Here is a 27,995-nt window from a genome sequence, read left to right on the forward strand (position 1 = left end):
GGAGGACGCTGCTTGGGATGAGGTTGAGGAGGTCCTTGGAGGTAACGATGACGGGGATGAGGCTCTTGCACTGGCTAGATGAGGAAGGCACGTCAAGGAGGCCTTCATAGCCGCTAGATTTGTGGAGGATGACGACATGCGGTGAGGTCACACCATAGTTCCTTACATCGCAGTTGTGAATGTTTGACTCCAGTCTGGCTTATGACAACGCGAATACGCTCTGTGATAATGCTCCTGTCATGGAGAGGGTGATGGAGGTCCAAATAGTCACTCGATTGCAGGAGGATGATGACAACATACATTGAGGACATTCCATAAATCTTCATACAGCCTCTGATAATGTCTGACTCCTGTCTGACTGAGGGCAGCTCACTTGTATTCTGTGATCATGGTCATATCATAGAGACAGAGCCATGAAACATAGAAGCATCTGATGCTTTGTCCGCCTGAGCCCTTAAGGAATTGGAGCAGTGTCACTGGTCACAGATGCTGAAGAGTTGGAGTCCAGCCCCTCCTTAAAGGTGCTGAGAGCACACTGAGAGAATGAGAGAACTCTGTAGTGCCTGCCCACTACATTCTGGCAACAATGACCAGCACCACCGAGGTGCAGGCATCGGTAATGTTTCCAGGGAGTGTGAGGCTGGACCATCACTTTGGCCTGAAGGCTGCACAGAGCACAAGAAAAGGCATTGGACTGAGACACCAGCCTTTATCTTGTGCAGAAAGGTTTCACATCCGAGTGACAAGAACACTGCTTATCAGAACAAAGGGCCATAAGAAGGGAGACATTCTTGTGAGTTTATTGACAACAGCGAATAGTGTGTACAAGTGATTAACACCCATGCCCAGGCTGTGCAACAAATTCTCCTTAACTGTCCCAACCCTTCCCCTACATCTTGGTGCCCCCCCAGGCATCCACAGCGGAGCTGGAAACAGCCTGCTGACTGCGACACCCTGTCTGTGATGACTTTGGTGGACATACTCTGGAGGGCCGAAACTTGGAAGGCCCTGACCTGCTTTTGGGGTCATGCTGTGTGGCAGTGGCACCTTCCTCAGCCTGTGGAGCTAGAGCTGCTGAAGTCTCAGGAAGAGGGAGTCGGATTGGCCGGACACTCCCGGAGTCACCTGGATGGATGGGCCCAGAGTGTGCACCTGCGGATCCTCCTCCCTATGGGTGCCCAGTGGCCCCAGGCTAGCTCCTTGTGGAACAGGGGTGGCTGGAGTGAGGTCGAGCTGCCAGACATCCCTGTTGCATACACACTGTTGGCATCAGCGATGGAGTTGAACCCACGCAGCAGGACAGGAACGAAGTCCTGGACCAAAGTCTCCACAGTGGCCGCCATCCTACTAGTATTGACCTCGGTGCATTGCAACGCCCGCGCTATAATCTCAGACTGAGGGTGGACAGACTCCTCCATCATGCCTTGCAATCTGAGGAGTGCAGCGGACATCCGTTCCTGATGTTCCCGAGCTTGCCTTTGCAGCTCCAGCAACTGTGGCATGACCGACTCCAGAGGCTCGTCATCTAACTCAGACTCAGCAGATTTCTGATCTCCAGCAGTCCTCTGAGAGCTGTACACCTGGGAAGTCCCTGCAGCCACCTGCTGTGGATCAGACAGTGCAATGTGCTTACCAAATTGTGGTCCCGAGACTACTCTAAAGCTAGGTCCCACCAAGGTGTGTGTCTCTGCTTTGGTGGAGGGTGTGGGTGGGTGGAGGGAGGGTGACACCAGATTCCTCTTCAGAGGTTTCTTCAGGGCTTGATTGGAGGCCCTGGGTCATGGACTCTGTCGGCTGTTTGACAAATGTGCCTACGAAAGCAAGGGGAGATAATTAATGCATGGCAGTGGCCTGTGAAACAGGACATGTCACTCATGGCATGGTTATCTGATGGATGTTGCACTGCTGGATCCTCACTTGGTACAGCAGTACTGACCTCACTATTGACACAGGACCGGTCCAGATCCTCGCCAGCCAGCTAGATGGCTTTGGGTTCAAAGTCCATGAGGACTTAGATTTCGGGCATTCTATTACCAGTCTGTGACCTCTCTCTTGTTGTGTGCCAGTTTGTCCTGCATGGATAGAAATATGGAAAGTGTAAGCAGGATACCTGCTGGGCCAGATGATAAACGTGCCTGGCCTGTGTGGGCGGTGAGTGGTCCCATAGATGGGATGAGGACAATGATGGTGTGTGTGAGAGAGCGAATGGTGATGTCCTTTGAACTGGCAGTGAGTAAGGGCCCTGTGGGTGTGTGATGGGCTTGTGAGTGTGTGAGTTGAGAGTGCTGAGAAGAGGGATTTGCCCCAGCGGAACGGAGGAGATCCTTCATCCTCTTGCGGCACTGGGTGGCTTTTCTCTTTTGTAGGGTGTTGGCGCTGACCACTGCTGCCACTACTTGCCAAGCCAAATTGGTCATGTTGCTGCCCATCCTGCAGCCAAAGTGGTGGTACAGGACATCCCGGCGGGCCTGCACGGCATACGGCAGTCGCTCGAGGGACCCGTTATTAAACCGGAGGGGGGGCTGGAGTCTTCTTGCCTTTGAGGGCCATTTCTCCCAGTCAGCAGTGGCGGGCTGGAAGCAATGAGCGCTGTGCTTGCAGCTGGCCTTTAAACATGGCGCCCGGCGTGATGCAACGGCAGGGTGATGGCGGGCGGGCAAATGAGGAGCCCGCCTACCATGAAAATGGTGCGTTTCCCAGGAGTGAATAAATAATGAGGTGGGCTCGGGACGATACAGCGTGAAAACCCGCCATCACCGTCGGCGGGCAGCACGTCATTTTACCCACAAGCTACCACACTTGGTGCAAATTTGGGAAAATTTCACCCCAAATCCGTGTCACTGTGACTTTGTAATTCAACCCTTGAAACCAAAAATGATTTATTCTGAAAGAGCCACAGATAGTTTAAATATTAAAATAAAGTCATACAATCATAATTGTTTCTTGCTAATTTGTACCTTCAGTGGGTAGTAGATAGTGGGTGTAACCCAGCTGGCTTGTCACAGTAACATGTGGGCGTCTATAAATTACAGGACGTGAGAGCAAAGAGTGCAACAATTCCCCAGCCGCTCCCTTGGGAGATGGCAATTTTCCCATTTATTTCCCATATAATCTGAATATTTGCATTTGGAGCACTTATTGCAATTATTTTCTTCCCCCATGGCCCATTTTTTGGTTGAATATTTTAATCTCTAATTATTGTTAGGTTACTTCCTTTTTTAACTACTCTGCTCTCAATTTCTTTTGTTTGATGTGTGCACAGTTGATTAAAAGGTTGCACTTGTTCTCCCTGCTCTGTTTGCATTTCTCAGTTTGACAACATATGCTGTTTTTAATTTTAACAAGATTTTATATTAATGGGACAATACTTGACCTGGATGAGCAAACTACAGAACTGGTGTAATACCTTCTAAATTATTTTTTGTACAGATCTTATTAATTGAAACAGATAATGGTTTGGTAGTACAGAATTTCAGTATTGCTGAAATGGAGACATTTTTTCATCTTGCACTCATCAGGATACCTCACAGGAATAGTAATATAAGGGGAAAACAACAATTTTACAAATGAGAAGAGAGTGCTGATTGGTTGGCAAGTGGACTTTGAAATCTGCCAAGGGGTTTCTCTACCATGGTCTACTGCAAGCCTACCTTCATTGATCAATATGCATGTGGGGATTCTTACAGTTCCACTCGCTATAAGATTGGTCTTATCAGCAACCTTGGAAATAAGACCTGAGCTATTTGCTCATGATGCAACCTGGATGCTGAAATAGGGCACATCAAAGCCATCCTGTGGGATAATGGCTACCCTGATCAGATCATTTTGCGCTATATATCATGCAAAATCATGAACAGGCCTAAGTCTATCACTTTCAGCCCTGAAAAGTGCCCATTGTACCTCAGATCAAAAATTTGAGCAACAGGTGAATCTAGCTGTTTCACGCTGCTACTATGCAGTAGCAACATGAGTGGTATTCACCATTAACAGGATGCTGCTGTCAAAAAGGTGTCCTGCCTATCACACAAATTAGTACCAGCGTGACGCTAGAGCCAGTATTTTATGGTTCCTCCCACCTGGTGGGATATTACGATTCCGCCGAAGTGAATGGAGATTTAAATGGCTCGTCGCATCTGCTGGGGGGAGACACACAACGGCGGGGCTGTAAAATCCTGGTCTAGGAATGTAAGCCATGTGTCTCTCAGACTGGCAGGTCGTATCAAACAGCATGATCCAGCCACTGTTCGCAATGGGCAAGGTACAGACTGTACCCATCCAGCCCATGCTTGCAAAACTCAAAACACAGTGTCCAACATTAGATGTGATTCTGCGATTGGGCAACAGTTGCTAAATAACCGCAGTGTGCTAAAAATTACATTGACAACCAAATTAAGATTGTCAGTCAGCTTTGCAGAATGGCACATTTGTGTGTACTGGAAGCTACATATATTAATATAGAGGGCGATATTCTTTGCAGACAGAAAGAACATGTACACACATTCTGCCTGTTTCACTTAAAATAAGTGACAACCTTTGGCTGACTCATTCCTCAGGGAAATGCCTTGACCAATTAGGGTCAAGCTGCCTAGTTTAAATTTCAAACAATGCTTGGCAACTAACTGTCAGTCACCATCATGAGTACATTCTCCATGGCAACACCTCTACCAATCAGAGTCCACTTGCCACTATCAGCACTCTCTTCTCATAGTGTATAAATTGTTGTTTCCCATTATATTGGTATTCTTGTGAAGTGTCCTGATGAGTGCAAGACAAAAAGCTTTGACATGTCTCTTTTTTCAGCAATTGAAACAGAATAATTTAATTGAGTTCCGATGAAAAGTTAGAGACCTGAAATGCTAACGCTGTTTCTCTCTCCACAGATACTACCTGGCTTGCTGAATATTTCCAGCATTTTTATCATTTCATTATTGTTTTTGTTTCAGATTTCCATCATCCACAGTATTTCGGAATGTTTTAATCACTTTCGCCATCAGTTGTCAAGTATCAGACAGAAACAGCATGAGATCCATGCACAACGTCTTGAATGTTGTTGATTTGTGCAGCTTTGCTGATTTGTGCACATGGAAACCCTTCACAATTTTTTAGCAATCATAGAATTTGTTAGATCTGTGGGCACATAATTTGTAATGGCCAGGCATTTTCTGCAGATTCTCTGCATTGGGATGTGCAAGAAGTGTCACGTTAAAGCAATCAAAATCATTTTCTAATTAATGGGAATACATGGAAATATAATCCATGTGAAAATGTCTACAATATTTCTTCACTTAAACCTATCAATATACATTGACTTTAAAGATGGGAAGCACTTTTTTTGAGCTCAAAATCACAAAGAGAACATGAACTGTAATAATCAGATCATTACAAGAGATTATAGACTGATTAAATACAATATACTTGTGGAATCTATCAGACATCCCAAATTGAACATCCAATTGTAACAACTCTATCACAAAACTGTTGTTGGATGAGCAGAAATTTCCTCAAATTAAATATTGGGAGGAGTAAAGTGATTGTCTTCAATCCCCACTTCAAACTCTTCCCTAGCTACCTACTTCATCCCTCTCCATGGCAACTGTCTGAGGCTGAACCAGACTGTTTGTAATCTGACCACATAGTCATGCCATCGCTAAGACTGCCTATTTCTATCTCCATAACATCACCCAGCTCATTTGCTGCTGAAATCCCATACCTCTTTTTACCAGCAGACTTGACTATACCAATGCAGGCCAGCCTCCAATCTTCCACCCTCCATAAACTTAAATTGATTCAAAATTATGCTGCCTCTATACTAACTCACGCTAAGTCCTGTTCATCAATCATTAGCCCTGTGTTAGCTGACTACAGTGGCTCACAGTTAAGCAAAGTCTTAATGGTAACATTTTCTTTCCTGTTTTCAGATTCCTCCATGTCCTTGTCCCTCCCCATCTTCATAATCTCTTACAGTCAGGATCAGCGCTCCTCCAATTCTGACCCTTTGCACATTCTGATTTTGATCGCTGCCACATTGGAGACAGTCTCTTCAGTCCTGAGGCTCTAAGCACTGGAATTCTTAAACCTTCTGCCGCTCTCCCTCTCTTTACTCCCTTAAGGTGCTATGTCTTTGATCAAACTTTTGATCATCTCCTTAATGTTGTGTTTTCCTTCTCTTTGTCTTACTTCTTAGATAAACATCAAGGCACCAACTGCACATAAGGAAGTGGTTAACACAAAAATACATGGGTTTGTTTATTAAGGATTTGAGAAGTTGGTAGCAGTATTACACAGCTGGAGAATTTGTACACATATCTGAGTTTCCACAGAACAAACTGAGACTAAGACTGAATCACATCATTTCCCCACTAGTAATGTGTACAGAAAACATAAACACACCCGCTTAAAGGTATACCATAACACCTAATATCCCCTTATGTGGCTTAGTGTAACATTAGGCTGGATTTTGCCGTGGAGGTGCAGACTGGCTAGGAGACATGTTTGCCAACCATTTTACACAGGAGTGTGACGTGCAGGTTATCAGAGGTGTTGCCACCACCACGCAGTTTTGCAGAAGATAGCACCTTGTAGAAGAGGGCTGCTACTGGGAAGCAACAAGACATCAATTAAGCTCATTATTCATCCTATTGAGTGGTAAATGTCCTCACATCTGCAATTTTTCCAATGGCACACAGGCACCACATTGTGTCAGAACCTCATACAAGCAGATAAGGTAGTTGCACGGCAGGAAGCCATCGAGTTAAACACCAGGAATTTAACACTTTGTTAAAAGGGAGTAGAAGCAAAGAGGGGCCCATGAACGACTACAGACTTACCACTGAAGAAGTCGAGCTATCATATTGACAATGCTAAAAGGGGTGGGGAGTGGTAACTGGATATTGTGGTCAATGGTTGTCACAGTAAGATGTTAGGAGATCTGCTTCTAAGTATCTTGTGATTGTGGCGGTATTGGGAGATGGGGGCCACTTACTCAAAACTCAGCTGGAGCAGTGATGAGAAGTAGTGTGCACAACAATGCAGATGGTCCCCTGGTTCAGAGGGACGCTGAGATGCTGGCAGAGAGGCAAGAGGGGCCTGAAGGTGATACCCACAGAACTGTCACTACCCCTAAAGGATTACACTTCCTGAGCGTGTTGGAGCAGCAGAGAGCCGTGAGGTTTGCCTACATGGCAGGATTCTCTCAGGTACTCAGCATGATCAACTGCACCCAGGTGGCCATCAAGACCCTGTCTCCTCGGCCAGAGCATTCATCAACATAGAGGGTTTCCACTCATTAAACGTGCATCCCAAGCAGATTCCTGCAGGTGTGCGCTACATTTCCTGGCAACCTGTCACGATTCTTTCACCCTGAGGCAGTCACAAAGGCCGGAGCTGTTTCTTCCGCAACACAGCCTCCGAGATGATTCTGGGTAGCCAGTAAAGTGATGGATGCTGAGTTCTATGTGAGACCCCACAACTGAGGCACAAGAGCTACCATTATCATAACAAGGGCCACCATTAGGTAGACATTTGGCCTCCTGAAAACGTAGACCCAGTGTCTTGTCGCCCTGCAGAACAGCCCTTCAAGGGTTTTGCCATATCATCGTAATTTGCTCACTCTGCACAAAATGGCCATTCAGAGATGAGATAGGAAGGGATGATAAGGGAAGAGTAAAACTAAAGGATGTCCATGAGGTTGAGCGTAATGCCTTGTTGGAAGATGTGGATTTCGAAGAGGATCAGCCGGCAGTATGACAAGACCACCCAGAGATCGGACTTCTGTAGAAATGACCTGATCCAGTCACACCTTCCTAACCACATCAGATGCTTCAATAGAGGCATCTAATGCGGACCTCTAGTTTAGATATTGCAGCCCCTATCCAGAGGCCAGCATCATGTTATTTTTTTCATGAGGTTCATCACTCACGATGCAGCAAGCCTCCTGCAAGTGTATATTGTCACAATAAACATCCTCAGATCTCAAACAAAGTTAGGACCTCATAGTCATAATTTCCCAGTAAAAAATACAATGCACATGCTAGGTATCAAGGACAGCCCATTTCATTACATTAACGTGCATATATGGAACCAAAGATTAAATGATCTGTACCTGGGTGAAACCGAGTGATGTTATCCTTGCATCACTGCCCTCTTGTGGAGCTCCTTTGTGGTGTTTTGAATGTGGCTGAAGCAGATGTGCAGACAGGCTGCTCAAAAGGGTATCCTGGTTGCTGAGGTGCCCATGGTACCCTTATTTGGGATTGCAGTGCACTACTGGGCACTGCCACAGGATGTGCCAACTGCATTTGTGCAGAGACAGTCTCAGCCATGGAGACGTGAGGCTTACTGTGTGTTTCACTCAGAGGAGCTGAGGAGCCATTATCATGAAGTGGGGTCCCTTAAGAAGTGGTTTCATCAATATCATCCCTTCCTACCTCAAGCCTGCATGCCTGCACTCACCAGGCATGGTGGAATACTTGCTTTTCGCCCATGAACCATCACTGCCATGGAGCGAGCAATTCATGCATTCTGTTCATGCCAGTTTGCTGTTTCTACAACCATTCGGTTGACTCTCCACGAGGATGGCCATTCTTTCAATGGAGGAGCTTATGCACAGATGACTGAGACATATTGGTGCTCATGTCATGAATGGTCTGCTGCATTTTCTGCACAAGGGTCCATATTGTCTCAGGAGATTCTGAATGATATTCACACATTTCCCATTGCTGCTCCTCAAGTATGATCCTGATGTCAGGATGCCAGCTATCTCATCAAAGTTAGTCCATTATGTTTGATAACACTGCCATGAAGCACCTTGGGATGTCTTACTACATTAAAAGTAAGATATAAATGCAAGTTGCTGTTGTCACCTCCAGTGCCACGAGATGATTTGTTCCAAGGACGCATTTATATAAATAACCAAAACATTTACTGTTGAGGTTATTGTGAATAAGCCGCAAAACTACATTTTGCATATTTAGTATTGGACTGAGCCTCAAATCAGGAACAAGGAATAGATTTAGGATGTAGAACAAATTAGAGGTAATTAAAGGACAATTTTACCTGGTGTCTTAGTCAATATCTAAAACACCACCAAAAAGATAATTAATTGGTGATGGTTGCATCATTTACATATATAGAGAATGTTATGGGAGGTATAACATGGGTGAGTGGGCGGGATTGGGCGCAGATGAAGGGTTAAAGCGGCAAAAAATAGAAATGTGTCAGGAAGTGCCAACTTGCAGATTTTACTGAGGTAGGCAACTAGACTGCTCCCAGGAGGCAGGCTGGCATTTTAAATATGTTCATAAAGCTGGAAGTCTCTCATTTAAAAACAGAAAATTCTGGAAACACTCAGCAAGTCAGGCAGCATTTATGGAGAGAAATAGAGTTAACTTTTAAGGCTTAAGGTGACCTTTCATCAGAGCCTCTGGTTTAATTTGGTTGTTTGGAGAAACTGTAGCGGCCAGTGGTTTCCCAAGAGTCCTACTTGCCCCACTGGAAGTCAAGCCTATCAATCAGGTTGACATCCTGACCAGGGAACCTACCAATGGCAGAAGACAGATGACCCAGACTTCCAGATTTGCTTTGCATTATTACTAGGCCTCCCTGCTCCCAGTACATCAATGTTAAAATCCCCCTCCCCCAACCTGCCCCATTGTGTATGAAGTGTTTTGAGATAAAGCAATACATGAAATCGAGTCTTTCACTTTCTTTCACTTTCTCTTGCATTATAGGCTACAGTCCACACTAATCATCCTGACATACCTTTATTTTTTTATACGAGATAAAAAAAAATGCTCATTCCAAATCCAAGTATAGAATAACCTGGCACAATTAGAGCTGGCAGATAAATAAATTACCTTAATTATTGCAACAGTTCTACAGAATGATACCTGACCAGACACTTCTACATCTTCATCAATTAGAACATGAGTATGAAGTATTAAAGAACTACCAATAACAAAATCACTTGCATAAAATTTGTTTACTTGCGAGTGTACTGAGAAAGCATCTAAGGTTACTTATGTTATTTAATCTTTCCTTGATCCATTTTCAACATGCACTATGCTGTACTATGTGAGAAACACAGCCTAGTTACATTATCATTTACATTATTATTATGCAATAACAGCTCTGATAACAGTGCCTGTATGCACAAAAACAGCTGAGACCATGAATGAGTATACAGTATTTTTAATTTGTGCTCTGGGAGCAATTAAGAGAGGTGAAGCCTGTCATAATTTCTTTACAGATTGAAAAGGTGAGAGCTCATGTATTCATTTCCATTGAGATTAGAACGACCATATGCCAATACAGATTTTGCAACACTTAATTGTAAAGTTACATATTACTACCAACCTTAATTATGCTTCATGTGATAGCAGCAAAACAATGGTACAGAATAGGGATTTTTGCATTGCCTCTAAGCCAGGATAGATCTCAGTTGCTTGGCATACCTCAATATTCTCCGTAGTCCTTTATTCTCTTCTGCAAATTTGAGTACAATGCAGGGCATTACAGTTTAATATATATAGCTGACCACTCAGATATAACATACTGCACATCATCTTGTTATGATCCTAACTGGTGCTAATTCTAGACAAATCAGGTTCCAGAGTGAAACTTGGTTGATAAATTCTAACTTTTTTTTTTAGAAACCGTGGAACAAAGTCACAGGAGTCTGCTGATAAATGTTTAACACAAAGAATAAAGTACTTATTAAGCAAGAAAAATGAAATATATTACACCAGGCAAAATGGTTAGAAAGATCTCAATACAAACACAAGGGGCAGAATATTACACTCGGTGTGCGGACACGGGCCCAACACACCCGAGAATCAAATGAAGCGTGATGACGTCGAGCGTGCGTCCCAACATCGTTGCGCACTCGTGTGACATTTCGTTCAGCGGGTATGCGCCGGAGTCGGTTGTGCGCCTGCCGGTCACTAAAAGGCCTATTAAGGCCATTAGCAATCTAATTAAATTCAAATCTACACTGCCCGTCCAAATTTACGGCTGGCGGGCAGGCGAAAAGGCCAAGCAGCCTTTGCATTTTTTTAGGAAACCTTATCCACGAGCAGGGTGAGGTTTCCTAAAAAAAAAAAATAAACATTGGGCGGGATTTTGCCCTTGGCGGGGGTGGGCAGGGGCGGTTGGGAAGCGCAATTTATGCCCGCCCTGCGTGGATTGCGAGCGGGCGGGGAGAGGAAGTCGAACTGCGCCTCATGCACAGTTCATGCATGCGCGAGAAAGAGCGTTTCAATCTCCCTGAAGCACGGGGCTGCCTCAGGGAGGTTGAAATGCCGTTTAAAAATTTAATGATGATAGTAAAAATTTAATAAAACATGGCCCCTCATGTGACTCTTGTTCGTGGATGAGGTTTCCTAAAAAAATGTGATCACTGCTTGGCCTTTTCGCCTGTAAGGTTGGATGGGCAGCGTAAATTTGAATTTAATTAGATTGTTATGGCCTTAATAGGCCTTTTAATTATAGGCGAGTGCGCAGCTGACTCCGGCGCACACCCGCCAAATGAAATATCGCGCATCATTTTACACTCAGGCATGTCTGGAGAGTGCTTGCACGCTGAGCGTAATATTCTGCCCATTAAATAAAAAACTTAATTTTGGAATTAAAAATATGTCCCATCTCACGTGACAGAGTCACACGAGGGGACATGTTTTATTAAATTTTTACTGTCTTTGTTAAATTTTTAAACAGCGTTTCAATCTCCCTGAGGCGGCTCTGTGCCTCAGGAAGATTGAAGCACTCTTTCTCGCGCATGCACAAACTGTGCGCAAGACCCACTCGCCCTCCTTCCCCCCCCCCGCTCACACAGGCAGGGTTCAGCATTGCCAGGGCAATCCATGCAGGGCGGCCCTTAATTGGCCCGCCCACGTGAAATCGCGGTGTGGAGCTGATTGCGGGCGGCGTTCGTCTTCCCGACTGCCCCTTCCCACCCCTGCCAAACACTCCTGCCAAGGGTAAGATTCTGCCCAAGAAGATGATTTAATTTCCCAAAAATTCCTTTACCCAGCAATATCTTTACAGACACATAAACCAGTGAAGAATTACCATTAGTTTGACATAGAAGCCGCTTGCTTGGGACTGGCACATGTACAAACAGTTTTCTTCCAGTGAATTATTGAGCATTCATTTGCTGCTTCTCACCCAACCCATATCTCTCCCGAGGCACCCACAACCGCACTCCAAATTCACTATTGCTTCATCTGCAGAGCAAACATGAGTCCCCTAAACTCAGTCTCCGAGTAGCCTAGTAGTATTTCTTATCTTAGAGAGCGGAAAATCCCTGTCTTCACTCTCTGACACACACAGAACTCTTCCATCTTTCTCTGTGTTTCTGTGTCACTTGACCACTGTTGCTAGGCAATAGCCCAGTTTTTTTCTACTTTGTGTTTTTCCCCCAAATCACAAAACATCCAACCCCTTTTTACCCTATCTCTTTAACTTTGGATGTTGTAAAACCACATTAAAATGTATATATATATATAAACAAACCCAAAAGACTGACTATTCAGCCCCAAGTCCACCCAGACTTCTTGGCACCAAGGCTCACACCAAACCTACATGAAAGTGAAACCCTTTTTCCCTTAACAAACAAATATATAAATTCAACTTAAAAATGATATGTTGTCCCTAACAATCTTGATAATACAAGTCTGTTTCTATCAGGTTTTACCTTGGTAAATTTGGTTTAATATATCACATAATTTATTGATCTTTAATATATCCAATTATAATGATGCTTAAATTAAACCAGTTTATCCATAAAGCATAAAGCCTTGAAATGTCTACCATGGCCAAAAATTGCAGTGAATAATTGCTTGCTTCAGTGCACATGGTACAAGGTATGAGAAATAGCAACACCCTGCTAATCAACCTGCCAAGGGAAACTTTTCTAGAGGATCCATACCAATAATTGGTATGTCCTCAGTACTACTTTGCAAAAGTTCTGTCACAACAATTATAATGGTGCTCATTTGTAGAAGCAGTTGAGGAGGGTAGCTTGCGACACTGCAGCTAGCAGCACTTGTACTAATTGGCACACGTTCAGCTTTTAAATCAATCTGCGATGTCTTCTGGGGCAAACCTTAATCATTTCTTCTTATTTAGCTACTAGAACCATGTGTTATTTCTGCTCACTGTGCTTTATACTAGCATTTGTGAAACACTGGTTAAAAGTACATATGGAACATTTAGGGAGACACACTGCAATTGCAAAAAGTCTGTTAGGAATACAGCATTTATTTTCAGAAAGACATTTCATTTTATATCATATCAAGCTTTCATATAGAATAGTAAAGAAAAGCTAAATAGAGGAAATGATCATTAATGAACACAATAGGTTATATGCAATGGTATTTGAAAGAATTAATTGTATGAAATAGGTTGATAACAAATCTTTATGGGGAACTATACTAAAGTATATATTCAGTCAACGGGGTACATTAGCTATTTTGGCAAAATGGCATTTTATCATAATTATTTCAACTGCATTCTAATGTTTAAAAAGCCAGCAGATTACTTTCTCCCTTTCATTTCTTTCACATAATAACCTGAAACAATCGACAAAATTTATCTCAACACAGGTCTATATAATCTTATAGTTTGCAGTTTAATGGCAAATCTCTAATCTATACAATGTTAGTTGGTGGTTTTGGTTCTTATGGAATTTTAAGTAATCATCTTAAAGTGCAACAATGCTTTTTGAAGGGAAGTAAATTTAAATTATTTCACTCACTGTCACTGGACTCAGGTAGTGGCCATCAGACATGCAGGCTGGTGGCAGGGAGTAAGATGCTCGGGTGCACGGTATAAAATGATGGACATGATGGATAGGACTTTCTACTTTAGCGGGAGGCGTAAAATCGGTCATGGTGGATCAATGGAAAAAAATCAGTGCGTATAACAGGCAGCAGATCCATTACGCCCCCAGCCAAAGTTGAAAGTTCCACCAGACATTTTGGCTGTTAGGCCTCCTCCTCATATAATCTAAGAGTTCATAAAACAATAGAGAAAAGTGAGAAAGGTTTTTTTTTCCTCAAATTCTGGCTAAAGCAGGCCTAATGACCAAAATGTAATTATATGTTTCTATATTAGGTGGCATAACAGCAGGGTGAAGCTGGAGGCAACAGTAGGAAGAATAGATGTCCCACGAATTTGACCCTGGTGGTTGCGGGGAGTACAGGAAAACTTGGGGTACCAACAGGCAAGTCACAGATTTCCCATAGCCTAATGCATCTTGCAATGCAGCTGAATAAATGATGATTAAGGCCGGGGTTTTCCGGCCCCGTCACGGGTGAGACCCGCTGAGGTGAGGCAGTGCCCCAGCCAGAGGTCCATTGACTTGCGGTGAGACCGGAAGATCACGGTGGCGGGTGGCTGCGGAATCTCCCGCCGTCGGTCTTCAGTTGAACAACTTCATGCGTGGGCAGGATACCGTGTAAAGTGCCAGTAACAATATTCCATACAGATTGTTCTGGACCGATGTGGAGAGTTCATCCACAGTAGTAAAAGCTGCTTCATGTAGAACAAGAGATGTGTTTTGGATGTTAACAATGAGTTACTTCCGTCTTAATTGTATAGACAAATGATTGTCTGCTCACAATGCCCTTTGTTCTTGTTTATTATCCAGAACTCCCTCTTTTCACCTTCTGCAGTCACATTATCAAACTGCGCCTTTCAAATTCTATGTCTTTATGTGTAAACATAAAAGGGCTTTAAAGCAATGGAAGGGCCATTCTCCTAAATCTGCCCCCAGGTACATTGGGTTGTTTGGGTCCAGAGAATCACAGAAAATTGGGATGGTTGGAGCACATGCCTGCAGAAGAATAAATTTGATTTTCCTCCATTAATTTCATTTAAGGAAAATTTATATGGGGTCCTTTTTGGGTGTGTGTTCCACCCTGACTGATTTTCTGGCATTTGCTTCACTAAGTGACCCAATGCTGCTGGGGGCTGATCCAGGAAAAGCTCCCTCAGGTTCTCAGCAGCAAATGTTGCACATTTCCCTTCATTTTGTTTCTTTCATCCCACCAATATTTTCAAAGGTTTTTATTTGCCCCAGTAACTGGTCTGTAATTTATAGGATTTTCCATGAAATGAAAGTGACGCCTGTAAGACAATTCGAATCTGACAAACCCAATATAGTTGCAACATAATCCTTTTATTGTGTCCAAGCAAATCCTGGCTCGCACAATGTCTTTAAACAGTATGCATACAGGAAAATAAGCACAATTACCCCATTTTTCTCTGAAAAGGGACATAACCTTTCTTGATACTTTCAATTGTGACTCTACAAATTGTTACAGAAAGCTGCAGAAATTTTTATAGGTTTCTAACCATGGACGCTGCCATTGCTGGTTCATTTTTATATTTTTTATTCATTCCTGGGATGACATTACTGGCAAAGCCAGTATTTTCTGCCCATCCCTATTTGCCCATCAGAAAATGGTGATGTTCTGCCTTCATGAACTGCTGCTGTCTGTATGGTGTGGGTATACCCATGGAGCTGTTCCAGGATTTGGACCCAGGAAGGAAAGGCAATATTTCCAAGCCAGTTTAGTGTGTAACTTGGGGCTGGATTTTACTTGGGGCTGGACTTGTGCTACTTGATGTCACACTCAGTGAAATGCTGCCTTGATGTCAAGGGAAATAAATCTCAGCTCGCCTCTGACATTCAGCTCTTTTCTCTGTTTGATCTAAGGGCGTATTGAGTTCTGAAGCAGAGTAATTCTGGTGGAACTCAAACTGAGCATTAATGCGTAGGTTATTGGTGAGTAAATGCCGCTCAATTGCATGGTGAACAATCCCTTCCATTGTTTCACTGATGATTGAGAGTAGGCTGGTGGAGCAGTAATTGACCAGATTAGAGTTTTCCTGCTTTTTGCAGACAGGCCATACCTGGGCAATTCTCCACATTATCAGGCAGATGCTAGTGCTGTGGCTATACTGGAATAACTTGGCTAGAGACAGAGCTATTTCTGGAGTCTAAGTCTTTAGCACTACAGCCAGAATGGTGTCAGGGTCTTTAACCTTGACTGTGTCCAGTGATAATGCATGGATTGAATCAGCTATTTATAATCTATATTAATGATTTAGGAGAAGAGACAGAGAGTAATGTATCTAAATTTGCTGATGATACAAAGTTATGTGGAAATGCAAGCTGTGAGGAGGACACAAAGAACATGCAAAGAGATATAGACAAGTTAAGTGAGTGGGCAACAAGGTGGTAGATGAAGTATAATGTGAGGATGTGTGAGGTTATTCACTTTTGTCGTAAAAATAGAAAAGCATAATTTTTTTAAATGTGTGAAACCTATGTGCTGATATTCAGAGAGACTTGGGTAATACAAGGAACACAAAAAGATAGCATATCAGTAGAACAAGTAATTAGGAAAGTAAATGGCATGTTGGCCTTTATTGCACAGGGATTGGAGTACAAGAATAAGGAAGTCTTGCTATAATTATACAGGGCTTCGGTGAGACCACACCTGGAACACTGTGCACATTTAAGGAAGGATAGACATGCATTGGAGGCAGTACAGCAAAAGGTCACTGGATTGGTCCATGGCTTGAATGGATCGTCCTATGGAGAGACGGAGTAAATTGGGTCTATATTCTGTGGAGTTTAGAAGAATGAGACGGATCTTATCGAAACATTCAAGATTCTGAAGGGGCTTGACAGGGTAGAAACTGAGACATTGGGTGGAATCGTCCCAGATTTGCACTAAGTTGTTTTACCTGCTGGCCGCAATGGCCGCTTCTCACGCCATATCGTCCCCAACCTGCCGCGTTAATAATGCATTCTCGAGAAACATGCCCTTTCCATGGCGGGGGGCTCTCATTTGCCCACCACGTCATCACCTTGCTACTTCATCACGGCGAGCTCCACATTTAAAGTGTAGCCGCATGCACACCTCTCAGTGCTTCCAGCCCATGGAAGTGAGGATGACCCCAACAGGCAAAAAGACTGCAGCCCCTCGCTTCAGTGACACAACCCTCGAGCGCCTTTTGGACGCAGTGGAGGCCCGCCGTGATGTCCTCTACCCCTGCTGTGGCTGCAGGATGGGCAGCAACATCACCAATCCAGCTTGGGAGGTAATGGCAGCAGTGGTCAGTGCCAACACCCTGCAAAAGAGGACTGCCACCCAATGCCACAAGAAGATGAATGATCTCTTCCGTTCCACCAGGGTAAATCACTCTTCTCATCACTCTCAACTCATACACTCACAAACCTGTCACACATCCACAGGGCCCGCACTTAGTACCAGTTCAAGGGACATCACCATTCATTCTCTCATACATACCATCATTGTCCTCATCCTGTCCAGGGGACCTCTCACCACCCACACATGCCAGGTATACTTATCATCTGGCCTGGCAGGCATCCTGCTTACACCGTCTCCATCTCTACTCATGCAGGACAAGCTGACACACAACAAAATGGAGAGGTCACAGACTGGTGGAGAAATGCCTGAAATTAAGGTCCTCACAACATTGAAAACAGAGCCATCTGGCTGACCGGCGATGACCTGGACCGTTCCTGTGCTGACGATGAGGTTGGCGGTGATCTACCAAGTGAGGATCCAGCAATGCAACATCGACCAGGCAACCATGCTGTGAGTGATGTGTCCTCTTTCACAGGCCACTGACATGCATTAATTATCTCTGCTTGTTTTCACAGGCACATCTGGGAAACAGCCGATGGAGTACACAACCCATAACCTCCAATCAAGTAACTAGGAAGCCTCTGAAGAGAAACCTGAAGGCACCTTCATTGCAGACCCATCACAGTGCACATCCACACCCTCCACCAGCGCAGCGATACACACCTCGGTGGGACCTAGCTTTAGAGTAGCCTCAGGATCACTGGTGAGCACATCGCACTGACTGATCTGCAGCTGGTGATGGCAGAGACCTCCCTGGCATCCGGCAACAGGAGGACTGCTGGAAGCCAGAGAATTACTGACTCTGTCAGATAACGAACCTCTGGACTTGGTCATGTCACAATTGCTGGAGCTGCAAAGGCAAGCTCGGGAACATCAGGAAGGGATGTCCACTGCACTCCTCAGATTGCAAGACACAATCGAGGAGTCTGTCCATCTTCATTCTGAGGTGATAGCGCTGGCATGCCAATGCATTGAGGTCAACACTGGTAGGATGGTGGCTGCCATGGAGACCTTGGTCCAGGATGTCGCTCCTGCACTGCTACGTGGGCTGAACTATCATTGTCGCCATAGTTGGCCTCCAACAGTGCGTGCCTAAGAGGGATCCGGGGCAACTTGATCTCACTCCAGCTACACCTTCCCCTCAAGAAGTCAGCCAGCAGCCCTCAGGCACCCATATGGAGGAGGATCAGCAAATATACCCCTGGGGCCATCCATCCAGGTGACTCTGGGAGTGTCTGGCCCATCTGAATCTCCTCTTGCCGTGATCCCAGCAACTCCAGCTCCACAGGCCGAGGAGAGTGCCACTGCCACACAGCAAGGCCCCGAAAGCAGGCTGGGAGCATCCAGGTTTCGGCCCTTCAGAGGATGCTTGGCAAAATCATCATAGACATGGTGTAGCCATTAGCTGGCTGCCTCCATATCCACTGTGGATGTACAGGGAGCCCCAAAATGTAGCGGCAGAGTTAAGAAAGTTAAGAAGATGCAGTTGCACAGCCTGGGCATGGCTGTCAATCATTTGTGTATATTGTTCACTATTGTAAATGAACTCTCAAGAATGTCTTCCTGCCTGTGCCCCTTGTTCTGATGAGCAGTGTTGTTATCACTCAGATGTGAAACCTTTCTGCACAAGGTAAAGGCAGGTGTCTCAGTCTGGGGCCTTTTCCCGGTGCTTTGTGCAGCTTTCAGAACAAAGTGATGGTCCAGCCTCACATTCCTTGGACACATTAGTGATGCCTGCACCTTAATGGTGCTTGTCATTGCTGCCAGAATGTTGTGGGCAGGTGTCATAGAGTTATCTCATTATCTCTGAGTGCCCTCAACACCTTTAGGTTGGGGCTGGCCCCCATATTTTCAGCATTTGTGACCACTGATGCTGTGTCCCTGAAGGAGTCAGGTGCTGAAGGCGGACAAAGGATCAGATACTTTTAAAGTTTCATGGCTGTATCTCTATGATATGACCCTGATCACAGAGCGCAAGTGAGCTGCCCTCGTCCAGACAGGAGTCCGACATACTCAGAGGCTATGTGAAGATTTATGGAGTGCACTCACCTCATGTCGTCATCATCCTCCTGGGATTGAGCGACTATTAGGGCCTCCACTGTGTCTCAATGACAGGAGCATTATTACAGAGGGTATGTGCATTGCTATATGCCAGACTGGAGTCAGATGTTCATAGATGCTATATGAGGATCTATGGAGTAACCTCACTGCATGTTGTCATCATCCTCCAGAAATCTAGCAGCTATGAGGCTTCCCGAGTGCACCTGCCTCATCTGGCCAGTGCGAGGGTCTTATTGCTGTCATCGTTGCCTTCAAGGACTTCCGCACCCTCATTACCATCAATGTCCTCTTCATTGGAGGAGACCTCCAGCTCCTGCATCTCCTCCTCAGCCAGCTCCTCTCCCTGTTGCAGCTCCAAGTTGTAAAGGGCTCAGCAAGCGATGACGATGCATGACACCCTCTATAGATTATATTGCAGGGCTCCACCAGACCGACCCAGGCACCAGAACCTCATCTTCAGCATCCCGATAGTTTGCTTCACCAAGTTGCAAGTTCCGGCATGAGCCTCATTATACCTTCGCTCTGCTGCAGTCTGAGGCTGCTGCACGGGTGTCATCAGCCACATCCTCTGTGGATAGCCCTTGTCCCGAGGACTCATCCCTGCAGCCTCTGTGGACCTTGGAAGACATCAGGGGTCTGTGACTGACTGGAAATGTAGGAGTTATGCGCACTCCCTGGAAACTGTGTGCAGGCCTGCAGGATGTGTTTGTGGTGGTCGCACACCAGCTGCACATTCAGCGAATTGAAGCCCTTGCGGTTGACATAGTCGACCACATGTTGTGATGGAGAACTGAGCACCACATGAGTGCAGTCAATGGCACCCTGCCCCTATGGAAACCTGAGACCTGGGTAAATCCAACCACTCTTCCATCCTGGCTCTCCTGGTCCCGGGCGAATTGCACAAAGTTGTGTGACCTCGTGAAGATGGCATCCATGACCTCATGGATGCATTTGTGGGTGATGGCTTGTGAGCTCCCGTAGAGGTCACCTGTGGAGCCCTGAAAGGAGCCACTGGTGTAGAAATTGAGCACCATGGTCACTTTAATGGCCATTGGCAGTGGATGCCCCCCATCTCCATGTGGCGCTAAATCCTGCAGTAGCTGGCAGATGTGACCAACCAGTTCCCAAGACATGTGCAGTCTTTGATGACATTGGTTCTCGGTCATCTGCAGGAATGAAAGGCGGCGTCTATAGACCCTGGGTCTGGCTAGGCACTGACCAGTGACGACTCAAAGTGGCTCTTCAGCAGCATGTGCAGGAGCCTCTTCTTCCAGAGGATGCTGCTCCTCCCTCTGCGCAGCCAGACGTCTCATTCACTTTCTTCTCTGTCATCTTATCTGTATATGCCATGAGGCATAAAGCTAGTTCACCAGGCTCCATGATCCTGATGTACTCCTCCTGCAGGATGAAAGAGAGAGACGTATGGATTAGCATGGGTGTACTAAAAATCTCTCACGGTTAAGTCTGAAGGCTGCTTAACGCATCCTGGAGAGTGCTGGACACCACTTGGATGGCCAGAGAATAGTGCGTTGCATGGCTGCCCGAAACCCCACCCACCTGACCGATTGGCAGCAGCCTCTCAGCTCAGGCGCAGGCATTCTCCTAACCCGCGCTGCAAGGCTGCACTGTTAGCTTGAACCATGGAGGAGATGGGTCCAAACCAGGACAATGACATTGCAAGGGGCTGTGAGTGGCTCCAGCAGTAACTGCTCCATGGCCAGCTTTGCAAGGAGATAGTACAACGTACCCAGTCGTCTAACTGTTCTGCAGTCTACTAAAACACTCATTAGTTTGCCATTTGTACCCGAGGGCTGAAAAGCCCTGGCGCATTTGGTGACACTTTGATGCCTCTGCTATGCTTGAGTGGACAGATAAGCTAGAGGCCAGGGTCCAATCATATCAATGTGGCTGTGCCTGAACCGTGTCAGCTGCAGAGGAATTGTCACTTCACATAAGATGTCCCTAATGCACGGCCGATTATCTCTCAGACCCCTCGCAGACATGTGCTGGTGCACTACCGTCAACTGTAGAGCAGTCTTTGCCCCCTCCCCCCAATGCGCCTGATCCTTGAAGTCTAACAGGCATCCCTCATGAGCGCTGCGCAGTGTTACTGTGCATCACCTCCGAGCTCCCCTCAAAGTCCAGCCTGCCAATGCACACCTTTTATATGGTGTTGTGAAACATGCCGGCGTGCAATCACATCAACATGGCCGTACGATCCAGTGAGGAGGGGACGATTCCAGCGGCTGGCCTTATGATATGCTGATGTATTACAATGAGGGTCCCAAACTCTGATGGTGGGATCGGTGGCTCGCCATCGATGGGCTGAGTGGACAATTGCAAACTGGTTTCACAATATTATGAAACCGCTTTTTGGCCTTCTCGCCATATTGTCTGCGCACGCTGTCAAGCACGTCTGACACCAGTGGGGGTGGATGATTCCACCTATTGTTTCCCCTAGATGGGGAGTCTAAAACGAGGGGGCACAGTAGAGTTGATCATTTAAGACGGAGATGAGGAAAAATCTCACTCAAAGGATTGTGAATCTTTGGAATTTTCTACCCTAGAGTGTTGTGGATGCACCATCATTAAATATATTTAAGGCTGAGTTAGGCAGGTTTTGGTCTTTTAAGGAATCAAGGGATATGGGGAGTGGATGGGAAAGTGGAGTTGAAGCTGAAGGTCAGCCATGATCATATTGAATCATGGAGCAGGCTCGATGGGCTATATGGTCTTCTCCTATTTCTGATGTTCTTAAATTGGCTGAAGGCTCTTGAAGCACCACCAGAAATGAGGTAGTTCTTACAAGACACCAACTTGGCCTATTGTCCCACTGTCTATCTCAAAACTGTCTTGGCAATCTTGTTTCACACTGTAGGAACAAAAAAAAAATCAACAAGCACAAATCATACATTTTGCTCTTTCAGCAGAAGCTAAACAGCAGCGGCAGCTGAATTGTAGCATGATTCATTAAACTCTAAAGCACCCTGGGAATGAACAACTTTAAGCATTTCATTATCTCTAGCTGCAGTAACAAATCCACAAGCCATATAATAAGTAAAAAGATCGCAAAAACCTTAATCATATGAGATTAAACCAAATCTTAATCCCACGTTTGTGTATGTGTCTGTCTAGAGTATGTATCTGGCCTGTTTCTTTTTTTTCTCCTACCTAAAGCCTCCATTTTTTGATGTATGTGTGTGTGTGTGTGAGAGAGAGACAGAGATTGTCACAGTATGTCTGATTAACTGAGAATGTACCAAAGGTAATGTATCTTTACCTCATTGAACCTCTAAGTGAGTTAAGAGTCAAACAATCTTCCCCTTCCCTAATTGCATGCCCTCAACATACTTTATTTCTGCTACCCATTCATACTAGAAGAGATTTCCTCTCAAACAACCATCCCATCAAAACCAGCCCCCAACCCCCACCATCCTGAAGGTCTCACCCAATCACTGTTCGAAAGAAACCAACCTTCACTCAACCCCAGATGTTAGTGGCTGAGGTCACACACTTGCAGGAACAATTCCAAGACCCAGTACATCAATGTTTTCTTTTTGTGCCTTGTTTCATACTGTGACAATAATTTGGAGGGAAATAGGAATACATTATTTTGTAATTAATGCTTTGAGGTGTTTAAATGCAAAGATTTTGAGGTAGGTGTTAGTTTTGTGGGTAAAGCATCACCTGGATGGAAAGCAGAAAGGAAAATCAGGTGGATAGCTTTACATGTTGTGTGATTCCCAGTTTAAACAGCCTAGTCCAGCAGAAAAAATTGAGGCTATGGTGACACTGTTTTAGCCACATTCGCTAATTTTATTAGAAAACACGCACCTGGTAAATGTACTTCACATTTTCATATTTACTTAACAAATAGCTATCATATTCAGTAACAAATCAAGTAGAGAACTTACGATGATTTAAAAACACACACGCTCTGCTTTTTGTTTTACTATTTTACCAACATATGCACAAAATAGTGAAAGTATGTTTAAACATGCAATGCAAGTGTTAGGGTTGAGATTGCATGCCTAATGATTGTCTTTATTACTCATTTTTATTTATTAATTAGAAATGCTATTAGCTACATCTGGATTCCCAATTAACCACATGTAGTTAGTGGCTAACATATGGAAAACGTTGATTTAAAATAATAATATGGCTGTATTACAGATATGTGATTTTTATGTGTGATTTCTCCCATGCTTGGTTTACCTGTCTAAGCTTCACCCTGGTGAAGATAGTAAAAACACCCACTGATATTTTTATATTTTTGTAACCAGAGCAACACTGAATATTCCTTTTCAACATTTCCTCTATAATATTCAAGTTAATTTTGTAATGTCAGAATGATTGTTATATTTTCATTCTATCAATTTTCCTCCTCCTTCCTGAACTCATTTGACTTCTCATTCAGGTCTGTGCAGGAAACTCGATCAAGTATGCTGCGCAAACCTTCATGTGTGAAGACTTGACTCTGAATATCAGTTGCTTTGCTGTCCCAGAGAAGCTCACAGTTGAGCCCAATTCTGCCCAGGATCCTGGTCCACATGTGTGCACCTCCAGCATGGATCAATAACCCAGTATCACTTTAGCCACTCATTGTGCCCTTCTTATCATTCAAATTGCCCAGCTGAGATCACCCAACTCAGTAGAAAGAAAGGGTCTGGATCTTTCTGATTTCTACAGCTAACCTATTCCTCAGCTGAGCAATAGGTGAATCACATGCATATTTTGAATGCAGGATATATGTGTTTCATTGTTTTGTGGATCATCCTACTTAACCAATAATTTCCAGTGTCTGATATTTGAATTTACAGGTAGAATAAGACTGTTGTAATCAGTCTGATCACTCCCAGCTGTATGTCACTTTGAAGTTCTCTTTCCTAGATTTCCCTATGGTCACTACCAATGAAGCAAATTTTGACTATTTTTCTGTGTTCAATTTTAACTCCCAGGTGGGAACATGGCACATCAGATCAGGTTGGATTATGAGTGGATAAATGGCATTGCTTCATTTTAACTGCCCTATCAAGCAGGAGTTAAAATCACTCCAATATGTTTGCATGTGGTTAGTTTGTCATAAGCTTTGAATGTATTAACCAGTTGAAAATACCAAATGTGCAATAACAAAAAAAAAGTTACGATGGCAAATGGAGTGAGTTGGAAATAAAATTGTGAACTTAGATTTGAACCTGTGCTCTGGACCTGTTTAATGGCTGCTCATTTTTACATTAGCAGATGAAGTGTTCCTGTCAAAGATATTTTCCTCACTTGTAAAAGAAAGAAAACCTTATTGTCTGCAGACTACACTACCCAGTTATTAATAAGAAACTAGTATTATGTGTTTTAATTACAGTTGCACATACAAACTATGCAAATATACTCTTAAGAGCATTTCATTTCACAGTAAGATGATTGGAAAGGGCCATCTTTACAGCTTTGTTGAGCTAGTGATAAGATTTTGTCATAAAACAGACAATTTGTACTTCAGGAAATAAAGGTATTAATTTTCTGGATACCTTGAAGTATAGCTGAGAGGTATCTCTTATTGAGGAATGGAACAATTCAATCAGTAGAAATTGAAGATTGTCTCCCCTCCCCACACCACCCCACTTGAGTGACAATACATTTCCATGCAGTAATACATTGATACCATAAAAAAATGATCAAACGTACTTAACTGAGATAAGTGGGTCTAAGAGGCAGGAAGTGTGAATTCAAGCCCATCATTCTGGATTACAGTTACATGCCATGCAGCTTCTGCTATTTCCTACCCAACATGAACCAGTTCAAAGACATCCCTAAATAGCATATCATGTATCTCAAAACATTTTTTCAGATATCTTTTTCAAATAATTTATACTGAAGACTTCTTTGTTTTTGTTTTTGATAGACCTCCCGGCAGCTGTAAACCTCTTCATTGTATATGGTCATAGTTAAGTTAAATGGCAAAACAATCATTTTTTGGTAGCTTAAGTGGATGGGATCTATTTTACAATCATCTGAATCACTGTGGATATGGAACTGTAATGAGGCTTGTTTCTAGCAAATACCAATATTTGAACCTTTGTAAAAGTTTTGTAAAAACAGATGTCAGAAAACACACGGGGAATGTATTTAATAGAAGTACACTGTTCAATTCTGATCTCCCTTCTGTTGGCAGCTGGGCTCATCTAATTCAGTGTTCAATGATAACTCATCTTATTTTCTGTTTTGACTTAGGCAGGAAAGGACAATGTGTTTATTCTCCCTTGCTGTGGCCTGAAATTAAAATTAAGTTCTCGAGGGAAATACAAAGTGCCATTTACTCACAGTTATTTCTCATTGGTTTGCAGGTTTCCTGACACATGCAAAGGAGAAATCCTTGCCTGGGCAGCTTATCCTGTGTGTGCCACTTACCTCAAAAAAAAATGATTTCGCTGCTGTGAGTCTCCATCTGTTGTCTGTCACTCTGTACGTTCATGCTACACTGTGGGATCAATGTTTTCTCCAGCATGGGGCTAAGCCTGACATGCCCAGCTGTTAAGTACACAAGCCTAAGAGATGCAGATGCCTGAGCCCTGCAGGAACTGAGGTGACTTCTCCCTTTATGGACCTATTGCTGTCCCGTGACTATACCTTTCTGGTGAAAGCTGTCTTGCAGATGGTCCAGTTATTTCCACTTCGGTCCTTTCATCAAGACTGAACCTTTTTCAAGTCAAACATCAAGGAAAACTTGAAATATTAATTGAGTGAACAAGAAATACATCAGCATGATGAGAATTCATCCGCCTTTTCCTCCAAGACTTTTAACTGATGACCAAAGAATGAAAGACCTCTGCAGCCGATAAAAAAAAATGGTATTGTTCAACACCCTTTCAACAATTATAACCACTTGGAGTAATCAGCGAAATGCCTGCAACATCTCTGAAGGAAAAGAAAATGCTTCTCAAATGATGGAGATACAATTACAGTGGTGTAGCTAATATTTCATTCTTTATGGCGATGTTGAAGCTGGGATTGGGAATGGCTTAATTACCCTAAAGAACTAAATAGCACAAGAACATAAAACAATGATGATGGAATTGCACTGGCATAGAAGGACCTCTCATGCTCTGAGGCATGTGCTCATGCATTTTCGTAACATCCTGTGGGTTTTGTGCTCTAACTTGTCCTATCATGCTACTGCAGAGCATTAGGCAAGCTCTAATCTGTTTGTCCAGGCCTGTGATCTATTAGACACATTGCAGAATTCAATAACTTGAGCATACTTCAAAAATGGCATTTTTCAGTTTTGAATGTGGCATTCAAAACAAGTTATCATTCAATGTGTTTAGAGAAAGAATCTTAATTTGTAAACCTCTAACAGATTTTGTATGTTGTATCTTTGTAGGAAACCTATTTAACTGTGTACGTGCTCATCATGTAAGGCCTGCAATGCCATGATGGAAAGCTGTGATGTGAATAGAGTACATCTCATGCTGCCAAATAAAGCTGTTACTTTACTGAAGAAATACTGAGCAGAGGAATTATTGCCTCTTTGTCAAATGAAAGCAGCCAAAGAATGAAATCTTGCCATAAAAATGAACGTCCATAAGTCTTCCTCTGATTCTGCTCATTCAAGTGAAAAATAAAAGTGTTGGTATTAGGAAGATAAGAAATATTTTCCACTTCATGTACAAAAGTGTATAATTTCATGAAAATAAGCAATTATTTAATGTAATATTTACATTTTATGGAAATGACTTACACTATAATCACCAAAATACTCCATGCCTCAGTTTTTCATGCATGAATATATCATATTCATAATTTGCTCTGACTTTATGTACACAGAGGCTCAAAAGTCACCTTTCTTGAGAAATTTATTGAAAAGAAGTAGAAGTTTCAATTCGCACCTTACTATTCTTTTCATTTAGATTCACTAAATAAACAATTATAAATATAACATCCTACCACTTAATCCCAACAAAGATTGGCCTGTTAAATAATGATGGAGAAAAAAATCCATCTGCCTTGTGGAACTCAATGCAAAACCTACAATTTTGCTGGAACACGTTATTATAAGGTGATCGCAAAAGGTGTTCTCATGAATCAAAACAAACTTATTTATTTTCTTCTATCGAGCAGTACACAGGACAAAATCATTCCTGTGTTGCTAGGATGAGTGGAGTCGAATATAGAGGGGAAGTACCTTTTATCTGCGGAGGACAGTAAACCAAGGTCATGCAATGGAGATGTGAAGATGGATGAATATTCTGTATAGCTTTGTTTGATTGCTTTTAGGCAGTGTTTACAATGAACCTTTCCTTTTCCGCAGGTGATTAATTGAGTCGAGTAGAGTTCATTCTAAGACAGATTGTACATGGCCAATGGAAAAAAACAGGTTTGATCAAATAAGTGATCCTCTCTCATTCCATGTTCTTATACTACTTAAGCTAGGTAAGGCATACACATGCTGCTGTGTCCCTATATTAAATCTCTTATAGAAAGGGACCCAGCATGCATATAAAATCATAAGCCCTGATGTTAATCTGAATGCAGCTTTTGAAAAGCAAGGTAGAATTGCATGAAAGTAACCCAGAGATCACTGAGTAGGTCGGAATATGTGACCTCTGCTCAATTATACCAATTGATATTGATTTCAGAATTTTGCTTCTCCAACTGTACAGCAGTTGGGGTGTGCACCCACATGAAACAGTGTGCAAATGAAAATTGGAGGTGCTCAGAATGGATGGTGGACCTAAAGCAAGGCTGGCATCCATATTT

At 43.6% G+C, this 27,995-nt stretch overlaps 1 protein-coding gene across 2 annotated transcripts in view; it reads left to right on the forward strand.

Annotated features, from left to right (window-relative positions):
• Positions 1 to 26,731, forward strand: part of LOC121281836 (chemokine-like protein TAFA-5) — a 352,162-nt gene extending 325,431 nt beyond the window's left edge. Inside the window, exon 5 of one of the 2 annotated variants that reach the window (XM_041194880.1) lies at positions 25,583 to 26,731. In XM_041194880.1, the coding sequence (XP_041050814.1) occupies positions 25,583 to 25,591 (9 nt within the window). In that variant the 3' untranslated portion in view covers positions 25,592 to 26,731. Of the gene's footprint in view, positions 1 to 14,112; positions 14,223 to 25,582 lie in introns of those variants that run through there. The other variant, XM_041194881.1, reaches the window with a different exon arrangement.
• Positions 26,732 to 27,995: the final 1,264 nt, after the last annotated feature.

The sequence above is a fragment of the Carcharodon carcharias genome, chromosome 9 (assembly GCF_017639515.1).
Source record: "Carcharodon carcharias isolate sCarCar2 chromosome 9, sCarCar2.pri, whole genome shotgun sequence".
NCBI lineage: Eukaryota > Metazoa > Chordata > Chondrichthyes > Lamniformes > Lamnidae > Carcharodon > Carcharodon carcharias.